The sequence below is a fragment of the Chinchilla lanigera genome, unplaced genomic scaffold, assembly GCF_000276665.1.
Source record: "Chinchilla lanigera isolate Chin_1 unplaced genomic scaffold, ChiLan1.0 scaffold00052, whole genome shotgun sequence".
Classification (NCBI taxonomy): domain Eukaryota; kingdom Metazoa; phylum Chordata; class Mammalia; order Rodentia; family Chinchillidae; genus Chinchilla; species Chinchilla lanigera.
The window spans coordinates 14,438,658-14,449,351 of NW_004955453.1; the positions used below are offsets into that span (position 1 = coordinate 14,438,658).

Consider the following 10,694-nt stretch of genomic DNA (forward strand, 5'->3'; position numbering starts at 1 on the left):
CGGGCCGGTACTGGGCCCAGCGCGGTCTGGTTGCGCCCCCTGGTGGCCGAATCCACAATTGTCGGATGGAAATAGGGGCGGAGGGGATGTGAGATCTGATTTCTTGTGCTTCATGCCTGCCTGATGCCTGACTTGTGAAATTGACAGCAAAGGCTAGGACACCGAGGGTCCAGGACTGGCTCTTGCCCAACTCTGTATTTTGTATCCCCTGTGGTTTGGTGGAAATTGTTCTAGGGTTTTTTTGACAGGGTCTTCATGTAGCCCAGGCTGGCCTTGAACTCCAGATGATCCTCCTGCCTCAGCCTCCCAAGGGTGGGGATTACAGATGTGTGCCACCATGTTTAGCACACTTGGTAGAAATTATACCCAACAGTTTTCGTCTAGCCCCTCTCCAGTAGAGAGGGTACCAGTCTTGCCATCCACATTCAAACCCAGTGGTGGTTGTCTCATCTCTGACCCACGTCTTTCTAACATGGACTCTACCCTATGCTCAGTTCTAGGGCACCCACCTTCATGAATGTGAGCCCCAGTAGCAATTTCTCACCAGTGAAAAGAGAGGTCCAAGGGAGGCGCTGCCTATCCCAGTGCCTGTTCTCAGGATGCCAAAACATCAGGAATTCATAGTATAGGTAAACCGTCACTCCATTCCCACTGGAGAATTTCCTGTCTATCCCTTCTCTTAAACCACAGTTGACCATCTTGTTCATTTTCTCTGAAGGTTTTATTGAGGGCCTCCCTGTTACGTATCCAGCACACAGAACAATGGAGAACAAGTCAGACAAGGTCCTGATGCTTCTGAAAGGAACGCACACCATAGTAAGGGAGCCCGTCATACACCCATCAATACAAGGTGGACAAGTTTTACAGAGGGATAATTCTGGAGAGAATCAGAGAGATGTGACAGATGGTAAGAGTGCCAGGGACAGCATCCCCTTGGAGGTGTCAAAGGAGCTAGCCATGCCAAGATCTTGTGACCAGGACCTTCTAGGGAATGAAACCAGCACATATGAAGGCTCTGAAGTGGGAATGAGCCCCACAGACTGGGAGAAATGATAGGCCAGGCTGTGACTAGGCTTTCAGGGCTAGAGCAGCTGCATCTGTGAGCTCTTTCGGGCACAGGAATTGGGACAGGTAGTGGTAGAGCTCTGGCTTTGGGTTCAGAAAGTCTGAGTTCTACTCTTGCTTGGAAGAATAGCTGTACGAGTTTGGCCAAGGGCCTGCATGTCCCCAGGCCTCAGTTTCGGCATTTGTACTGCAAACCAACATCCTTGGGTTCTTATGGGTCTATTAAGGAAGCATGTGGCTCGTGACAGCAGAAAATAATAGTTTCCTTACACTTACTCCTCACGGTACTGCCAGAATCCCTTACCCACCCCACCACCCAGGAGGAACACTCGCTGGCCATTTTGCAAGAAGCCTGTGTCTCAAGGGCAGTTACAGTGGCTAGGGTACTCTGCTGCAGGTGGTGAGGAATCTCCCTCCTGGGGCTGCTCTTTGGAGCTGCAAGCCTTGTCCTTGTCCTTGTCCTTGTCCCCCTGTCCTCTCTCCCTCAGCGCCTTGCACTGGGGCAGTGGAGGCAGGAGCTTAGTATTCTCATCTCAGCTGAGCCACTTCTCAGCTGTGACACCTTGACCCCATCCTGGACCCCGCCTGGGCCTCACTTCTTCCTCAGGCCATTGCAAGACAGTGACAGCGCGCACCTCACGGGGCCATGTTAGAATTTAGCCGAGAAAGCCTGAACCAAGAGCCTGGCTGGAACCAAGCACTCAGTAATAGCCGATAGCTCTCCAGCAGACGTCAGGACGGGGGACCCCAGACCCTGGAGCTTCTTGGGGGACCTGGCACCGTCGCGGGTCAGGAAGGAGGTAAGGGTGAGAAACCCTTCCTACCGCATTTAGCCCCTCCCTTTGCTACTATTATTCCCGAACGCTTTGTAAACTGGAGCTTTCGCTCAGGCTGTTCATTTCCTGAGTTTACCGCCGCCTAGCGGCCGGTCTTGGTCACCGCTTCCTCTCGGCAGGGGCGAGAAAACTCACCAATGCTGAGCGCCATCTGGGAGACCACGCTTGGGAGGGAAGACGCCGCGACAGACGATCCTGCAGGGGAAAGAGGACTTAGGAGCTCGAGGAGAGTCGTTTGGGGAGAGCCTTTTCTACCTCTGCCCTAGGTTCCTTAAAAATGAGGCTTCGACCTCGGGTTGAGAAACAGGCGGCGTTTAAGGCTTGGGAAGGACTCCCGCGACGTGTCCTGCAAGGCGCGGGTTTTTTTTGTTGTTGTTGTTTTGGTTTTTTTTTTTTTTGGTTTTTCTCCGGTACCGGGAACCGAACTCACGACCTTGCGCTTGCCAGGCAGGCGCTTTGCCGCTGAGCTAAATCCCCAGCCCCAAGGCGCGGTTTTATTTGGGGCTCTGGGGAGGCCTGGTTCCCCCGGGTCTGGCTGTCTGGGCCAGGGAGGGCGCGTTCTGCCCCGAGGCGGGGTGCGCCCTGCCGGGTCAGGCCCCAGAGAAAGAAAGCGCGGAGTCAGCGCGGGCCCCGCCGGCTCGCGATGTGCGCCTCAGCACTTTCCGTTGTGATCCCCGTGGGCTGGGGCCAGGTTGGCGGCTTCGGGAAAGGCCTCGGCTCCCCGGGGAGACCAGGGGCGCTGGGGCCGGGCCGCTGACTCAGCCCCTCCACCGCGACGGGAGGGGGAGCGCGGCGGGGGCGAGGCCCTGGTATAAAGCCCTGCGGGCTCGGCGCGCGCGCAGCCTCTCCGTTTTCCTAGCGTGCGCGCTCACCACCCGGTGAATACCCGGTGCCGGGGCGGGGTTGGGCGAGATATGGGAGAGCTCCGGGCAGCCGGGTCCAGAGCCAGGCGGGGCCCAGCCTCCGGGTCCTTCACACTCTCCCGGGGTTGGGCAGGCTTAGCCAAGGGGCTCTCAGGAGCTGAGCGCGTGCTTCGCCCTTCCTGTTCTTAGCAGCATGAGCAGCGCCCCCGCGCCAGGCCCGGCGACCGCCTGCCTCACCCTCTGGGACGAGGAGGACTTCCAGGGCCGTCGCTGCCGGCTACTGAGCGACTGCGCGAACGTCAGCGAGCGCGGAGGCCTGAGCAGGGTGCGCTCCGTCAAGGTGGAAAACGGCGCGTGAGTGATCACCCGGCTGTGGCTGGGCTGAGTTGCTTTGTGCCGGGCTCCCCCAGCCCAGCTTTGGAGACTGGGACCTCAGATCCAGGCCCTGTGAACTCCGAGAAAGACTCTTCAATATAGGAAAACCCTTGGCCTGGCCTCTCCAAAAGTCCCCACCTGTCGCAAGGCAAATCGCGGGGAAGGGAATGTCCTCGTGCGAGCTAAAGGGCCAAAGGCGAGAAATAACCCATGGCTCCAGCGTAAAGTCCTTCCCAAAGTTTTTCTCTGTGCGGTTAGATGGTTCTGCGCTTCGGTCAAGAAAAGACGCCAAAACCCTCCCGTTGGCCCCACTCTGGTCTCCTGGGGTCCAACCTGGGGCCCTGAGCAGAGGGGGAGCTTCTTCCCTGCAATGGGGGGGGGTGTCGATGCTTCCATATGCCGGTGCCTGAATCTGTAAGGTGGGAACACTTAGTGGGATGATTGTAACCTGAAAAATTCCTTCCAATCTGGGACCCCTGACTGGGGAACCTGGGTCCCTCAGAGCCCCGATAGCAATCAGTTTAGGAGCTTCAGCCTCTAGAAGGGCCGACTGCCATGCGCTGGGTGAGTCAGGGAAAGGGCCTGGGGCTGGAGAAACAGATTGGGGTTTCCCGGTCTTTTCAACCTCAACAGGAAAGGGCAAGGGCAAGGAAGGGGTGGGCCGGGCACAGCCCTCGTAGCTCCCGTTCTTTTCCAGATGGGTGGCCTTTGAATACCCCGAGTTCCAGGGCCAGCAGTTCATTCTGGAAAAGGGAGACTATCCTCGCTGGAGCGCCTGGAGCGGCAGCAGCGGCCACCCCAGCACCCAGCTGCTGTCCTTCCGGCCAGTTCTGTGCGCGGTGAGCCCAGAACACTTCCCCTTCTCCCCTGCCTCCTGGCCCCAGGCCCTAGCCCTGCCCTGGTGCCCCACTAAGGTCATTGCCAGCGCACAGGAGCGTGTAAACAAACTTTAGACAGGCATTACTTCCTAGCACCCGCAGAGTCTGGGAAAAAGTGGGTTGGTGGGCGTAGGCCAGGCGCTTGGGTGTCAGCACCACGGACAGAGGCAAAGGGCAGCCTTTCTACGAGCGCCCAAGATCCTTCAATTCACCCCACCCCATCATCAGCCGTGGAAGGTCCGTGCCCTCGCTGTTAGCTCCACATACAGATGTGGAAATAACCTCTGCAGGGCAATGAAACTTCTGGTGGTTACAGAGGTCAGAATGAGGGTGAGATTAGAACTCAGTCCAGGGATCGAAGGTGAGAGGAGGTTCCATTGTCTCCGTGTGTGTGTTGGGGGGGTTGCATCAAAAACACTGAGAGGAAGATTTTTTATTTCTATTTGTGGTCACTTAGTGCTGGTGAGGCCTGGGGCTAGGGTGGAAGGCAGAAGATCCAGCCCCGTCCAGCTTTTCTGTTCCAAAATGTTGAGACCTACTGCAGGGGGAGGTAGGGACAAGCCAGGTAACAACCGATAGTGGTGCCCTGGATTGTCTTTCCGACTCTGCTGACCCTTAGCTGGGCGGTTCTGTGGGAGAATGTGTCCAGGGTGCTGGGCAGGGGGATCGAGCAGTGAGTGAGATCCTTAGGAAACTGTCTTGGTTAATGGACTACACAGTTCTCTCATTTCCCTCCAAATAACGCACCCATGTCACAAGACACGCTCTAGGATTGACTTGAAAGCATCTCTGGGACCCTTCTAATCTTACCATATTAGCTCAAAGTCAAGGGAGTGGCCAGGTGGGGCTCCTGAGCACCCCGGGTTGTAAGACTACTGGGAAACCGATGGGGTGAACTTGGGGAGTGTTTATGGGGCCTGAGAAGCTGCACAACTTGTGCTGAAAAGGGGGTGAGGTGAGTGGGGCTGAGGATGTAACCATTATCACCCCTTTGAGGCCTGGCCTCTCTGACCCCTCTCCTTTCTGTGCTCCAGAATCACAGTGACAGCCGCGTGACACTGTTTGAGGGGGAAAACTTCCAGGGTTGCAAGTTCGAACTCAGTGATGACTACCCATCCCTGCCCTCCATGGGCTGGGCCAGCAAGGATGTGGGTTCCCTCAAAGTCAGCTCTGGAGCGTGAGTCCTGGGCCCAGAAGAGGAAAAGGGGGAATGATGAGAGAGGGAGGTGAGGGGGAAGCCTGAAGGGAGGGTGCTGAGAAACATGGTAGAGATTTTGGGGACTTGATAGCTGGGGGAAGTGAGGGGATGGAGAGGGAGAGGAGGTCATGGAGAAAGCGGGGGCAAGATAGGGTGGAACGAGGGGTTGAAAACATGGGTGAGGAGGCAGCGGAAGGTGCAAATGGAAGACAGGATGAGGCAGGTATTTGGAAAACCCAGAGCAGCAGGCAGGGCAGGGGGGATCCAGGTAGGGCAAGCAGAAGCAGTGGTTTTGGAGCTGGGCATTGGGAGCTGAGAAGGGGGTCTACCAAGGGAAGACACAGGTGGGGTGGGGCAGAACCTACTTCTCACTCCTGTCTCCTCACTGGCTAGGTGGGTGGCCTACCAGTACCCAGGTTACCGGGGCTACCAGTATGTACTGGAGCGGGACCGGCACAGCGGGGAGTTCCGTAACTACAGCGAGTTTGGGACGCAGGCCCACACTGGGCAGCTGCAGTCCATTCGGAGAGTCCAGCACTAGTCTCCATGGCCCCAGTCACCTCCCCTGAAGGCCATCAATAAAGGATCCTGAATCTGGCTGCTCCTCTTGCCTCCTTTGTGTCTCGCTTTGTGATTTACATTCTCATCCTTCTGAAGATCTCAACCTGACCCTCCTTTCAGGATCCAGGACCCTTGTTTATAAAGCATAAACTAACTTACGATGGATGTGGGTAGGCTCTGGTGGGAATGAGCAGAAATTGCTGGTTGGAATCTCATGGGGAGCCTATTAAATGCAACCAATCTCTCCACCCCTACCAACATGGACCAGGTATTCCACAAGCCCAGATAGCAGACAGAGTAGATACACATCCACAGCAGGGCTCATTGCTGGACGTCAACCTCCACACACCCTGTGGACCAGGTACCACCATGCAGGGCAAACTTTTCCCAGCCCTATGCAGAAGCTTTGTCAGGTTCCCCCCTAATGTCCAGAGTATCTTCAGCTGTTATCCTCACTCTGGTGCCCTGCCCAACCACAGCATCTGCCAGCCTCTTTCAATATTCCCTTTCCTCCCTTCCCAGGAGAGAAACTAGTGGGAGATCTCATTGCCTTCTAAGGGGGAGACTTCCGCTCTCTAAACCTGACCTCCAGGCCCTTTGTCAAAACAACAGTCCCTTGCATATTTAGCTCCAGCACTCACAAATGAAGTCCACTCATACCCTCCATTTCTGCTGTTCCAAACCACCCCCCTTTCATTCTTCCTTTCTCTCCCTACCCTCCTGAGGACAGGCAAGCAGAACTCAAGCCATGGCAAGGCTGAGCATGGCAGCAGCTATCGGAGCCCTTGGTGTGGTTTCCCCCGACACAGTTAATGATACCCCTACCCCCATATAGGCAGAGCCTCCTGAGGTCCTTTGGAGGCCCCTCATCCTGTCCTTTAGGGATTCTTGTGTTGTCAAGACCCCAGTGGGGAGGGGTGGCGCAGACCACTGCCCTAGCCCAGGTAAGGCAGGGTGACATAGACTTGAAGCTGGGCAGCTGCCCCTTTGGGAAGAGACCTGGGCCATAAGTCAAAACACCTGGAACCCAAATAACATCCCTGAGCCTCTCTCACCTGGAAACTGGGGCTACTGATCCCTGCCTGTGTGTCTCAAGGGGTTACTGTGAGCATTCACTGAGAAAACCTTGAAACCGTCTGCGGTATGGAAGAGCACTCGGGGAGCAGTCGGTGCAGGGCCCTTATTTCCCCTTCCTCCCATGGGTCTTGGGTTGGGTCAGGGGACCAAGGACAGAGTGCTATGTGGAGAATGAATCCTGCTTTACATTTGAATGGATTGTACAGTCCTGTGTTGCCCTGGAGCCTCCTAACACCTTCCATTCTTCATTGTTTCACTAATGAAGGAACTGGGGCTTGATGATGGCACCAAATGTCAAGCCAATACTCAAACCCAGGCCAGGGATGTAGCTCAGTGGCACAGCGCCTGCCTGGCAAATGTGAGGTTGTTAGAGTCCCAGTACCAAAAACAAAAGAAAACTAAGATTTGAACCCAGAGATCCTGATGCAAAACCCAGGCTGGCCAGGTGTAGTGACACAAACTGTAATCCCAGCACTTGGAAGACTGAGGTGGGAGGATCATCGAGAGTTCAAGGCTGGCCAGAGCTACGTAGTGAGTTCAGGACCAGCCTAGGCTACATAGCAAAACCTTGTCTCAAATAAAACAAAACAAAACAACAAAAATTCAGGCTAAGTAGAGGCCTTACCCGAGCTGTTCTTAAAAGTCTCAGGGCTTAGCACCTCGCAAAGCTTCTGTTGGCCCTAGAGAAATGTGGGCTTCCTGGATTGTCACACCCCTCTCCATCCCACTGGGAAACAGTAACGTTAAGGACAGCTAAGTATGGTCAGGTATGGAGGTGCACGCCTGTAATCCCAGCACAGGGGTGGGGGATGGGAGGGAGGATGGTGGCTGAGGCAGGAGGATCACTGTGAGTTTGAAGACAGACTGAACTACACAGTGAGGCCCTGTCTCAAAACAAACAAACAAACAAAAAAACAATAGCTAAGTGTGGCACTGGGCTTGCTGGCTGAAAGCTGAGGCAGGAGGATCAGATTGCTGTGAGTCAGAGGCCAGCCTAGGCTACATAGTGAGTTCAAGGTCAGCCTGGACTACATAGTGAGACAACAAACAAACAAAAAACAGCAGCTAAGTATGTATAACCTATCCTACACACTTCACCTACGTTATATAAACTTCATAATCCTGGTTTCAGGTATTGCAATCCCCATTTTACGGATAAGGAGACTAAAGTACACCGCAGAGGTCATGTGACTTCTCTCAGAGTCACACAAGTAGGAAACAAGGGAGCTAGGAGTTTAACCCAGAACCCAGAGTCCAGCAGCTCATCTTCCCCTGTCTCTTCTGGGAGTAGGCAGTGGACAAAGGAAGATCAGCATTATCTGCCCTCTGCTGAGCTGCCCGACCTCCAGGCATGTCTGGTCACTGGGAAGAATCAACAAAATGGCTCAGGACATGGCCTCTGGGTCTCAGTTTTCCCCAGTATGATGAAGGACTTGGGGGAGGTAATATTTGCTAGCATGGATCTTTCTGGTTTTCCTGGCCCCAGAAGTCAGGCTCTTCACCCCACATCCATAGGCAGCTAGGAATGGGAGTCCAAGGGGCCAGCCAGGCCTGAGTGTTCTCACCTCCAGCTCTTCCTTCCGTTCTGGGTAGGCTGATTGTTCATAGACCCAGCCAGGTAGGAGAGGGAGGAAGGGAAACTGGTAAGGACTCTCACTGGTTTCTACCTTAGCTGCCCTTAGGGTAGGAGGGGATGAAAGAGAGGTCACGATCCATGTAGAATGAGGAGACCACACACACACACACACACACACACACACACACGCATACATATACACACACACACATATACACACACATGCACTTTTGCCAGCACCCCTTTCCTTCAGCACCTCAGTCCGCAGCCAGGCTGGGCACCAAACCCAGGCTGTTGATCCCTGTCCTGCTCTGGGGAGAGCCCTTCTCCTCTCTGAGCATCTCTCCCTTCCCCTCAGCCACCCCCTGAGGACAATACACCGCCACCCACCGTGGACCTCCATGTCTCTGGGCTCCCCCAGCTCCTACCTCTTGCTGATCGTTGTTTGTCAAAGACACTGCATGAAGCAGCCGGAGAGCACAAGACAGACCTGCTGAGGAGTCCTGAGGTTAGTCCTCAGGGGACATCCCAGCCTTTATCTTTGCTCCTGCCAGATTCCAAGTCCGAGCCTGAAGTTCCCATTCCTGTCCTCCTAGGGTCCTCTAGGGTCCTGGGATTTCTGTGTCCCCCTGTCAGACTCCACCAGCCACTGTCCTTTCTGGCTCCTCTGGACCATTCACCAGCAAAGATGAGCAGGTCAGCAGTGTAGCAAGTGAAGGTAGAAGAGGATGGCAGAACTCTGGGAGTAGGACTTTCAGCTAGCCAGGCACCCCAGGACCAGGCACCCTACAAGAGACCCACCCACTCTCAGGCCTCCTCACCCCTGGGCTCCAGCAGGGAGAAGGTCCTTGAGATATCCAGTCTGACAGGAGCCACTGGGTGTGCTGCATGGCTGCAGAAAGTGGGCTTCTGACCCTGGGCCCCACATCAGTAACATCCCTCCTTAGTCCACCTCTGCAGTGTCAGGAAGTCCCACAAGTACCCGGAGATGCCAGGCTAGCCTCTCTTGGCATTCGAGGAAAAGCCATGTACAGTAGACAACCCTAACTCAACCTCTGTACCTCTAGAGCTGGGCTTTGGGATAACCAGCGTAGGGGTGGAGATGAGGGTGGACAGACTAGGATGGTGGGGAATGGGCAAGGGTGGAAGATGAATACTTGCAGGGGAATTGTCGGGAGCCTGCCAGGAAAAGCCAGCACACGCTGTCAGGGCTCTGAACCCCGAGAGTAGGCTGGGCCACAACCAGTTTGTGGGAACCCAAAGAATGAGAAAGCGGGTAGGGGCAGGCTGCAGGGGTGATGTGTGCAGGAGAAAAAAGAGGCGGAGACCAGAGGGCCGGAAGAGACCTAAAAAGGGCAGGGAGGGGAAAGGAGGGACATCCAGGAGAAGTTGCCAGGGGAGAAGCCCCAGCATCCGGCCTGGGGTGTGTGTAGGGAGTCAGGAAACCGGGAAAGCAAAGAGCGGGAGACAGGGCAGGGGATGGAGTCTCCAGGGAAGGGTAGAGTGGGGAAGGAGGAGGAGGGAGAAGGCGGGGCGGGGTGGGGGAGATAAAGGGAGCAACGGCTGCAGGGCCGGGAGCGCCGCGACAGGCGAGAGGGAGGGAAGCGGAAATTTAAAAGTGAAGATGCAGATAACGCAGCCTGGAGACGGGAACCCGGGAGGGGCAGGGGAAGAGAGTGAGCAGCGAGAGGGGCGGGAGCGCGCTGGAAGGAGGGCTCTGGGGAGGGGATGTGGCCTTGGGGTCCGTAGTGGAGCCAGGTACCCTCGCCCCATCGCTGTTTGCAGAGTCGAGGAGGCGGAAAAGCAACGCGCTCCCGGCCCCCATCCGAGGGCGCGGCTGGGGCCCATCCCCCGCGCGTCTCCCGGGCTGCGGGGCGCAGGGGGCTGCCGGGTGCGCTTGGCTGTGGCACTGCGCGTCGGAGACTTTATTGCGATGGGAAGATAAGAGGGGCGGGGGCGGGGTCCGGGGGGCTGAGACGGCCGCACTTTAATTAAAACGGAAATTGCGGCCCCTGCCCGAGCGGGGACCAGAGGGTTCCAAGCGCCCGGTAGCTGGGAGCGTCGCTCCAGGAACCATCCCCCCCTCCAGTCCCCCGCCACACCCGGGCTGCCCCCTCCTGCCAGGCCCTGCTGGACCCGCGCTGTCTTCTCCTCCCTGTCACCCGCGGTCGCCTCGGGCGGGGATCGGTGCCCCTGAAGCGCAAAGCCTGACGCACCCCCCCTTCCCCGTCCCCCCCATCGCCCACCGCCCAGTCCCCGGCAGCG

General features: G+C 56.3%; 1 protein-coding gene across 9 annotated transcripts; it reads left to right on the forward strand.

The window, feature by feature from the left end:
* Nucleotides 1-5,812, forward strand: Cryba2 (crystallin, beta A2). Of its 9 annotated transcripts, XM_013519776.1 has the most exons (8): nt 1-88; nt 495-629; nt 719-907; nt 1,673-1,865; nt 2,954-3,118; nt 3,837-3,978; nt 5,052-5,194; nt 5,609-5,812. In XM_013519776.1, exons 5-8 carry the CDS (start codon nt 2,958-2,960, stop codon nt 5,754-5,756), a joined length of 594 nt encoding a protein of 197 aa, XP_013375230.1. In that variant the 5' UTR covers nt 1-88; nt 495-629; nt 719-907; nt 1,673-1,865; nt 2,954-2,957; the 3' UTR covers nt 5,757-5,812. The 9 variants fall into 9 exon arrangements, with proteins under 9 accessions (XP_013375230.1, XP_005395676.1, XP_013375229.1 ...); XM_005395619.2 differs by lacking the exon at nt 1,673-1,865; XM_013519775.1 differs by lacking the exons at nt 1-88; nt 495-629; nt 719-907; nt 1,673-1,865 and adding an exon at nt 2,074-2,131.
* Nucleotides 5,813-10,694: the final 4,882 nt, after the last annotated feature.

What these genes read in the sequence shown, in the direction of transcription:
- Cryba2 (XM_013519776.1), top strand. Translation starts at nt 2,958, where the DNA reads ATGAGCAGCGCCCCCGCGCCAGGCCCGGCGACCGCCTGCCTCACCCTC. An exon ending in GTCAAGGTGGAAAACGGCGC is followed by an intron (nt 3,119 to 3,836) that starts GTGAGTGATCAC and finishes GTTCTTTTCCAG; the next exon opens with ATGGGTGGCCTTTGAATACC. An exon ending in CTCAAAGTCAGCTCTGGAGC is followed by an intron (nt 5,195 to 5,608) that starts GTGAGTCCTGGG and finishes CTCACTGGCTAG; the next exon opens with GTGGGTGGCCTACCAGTACC.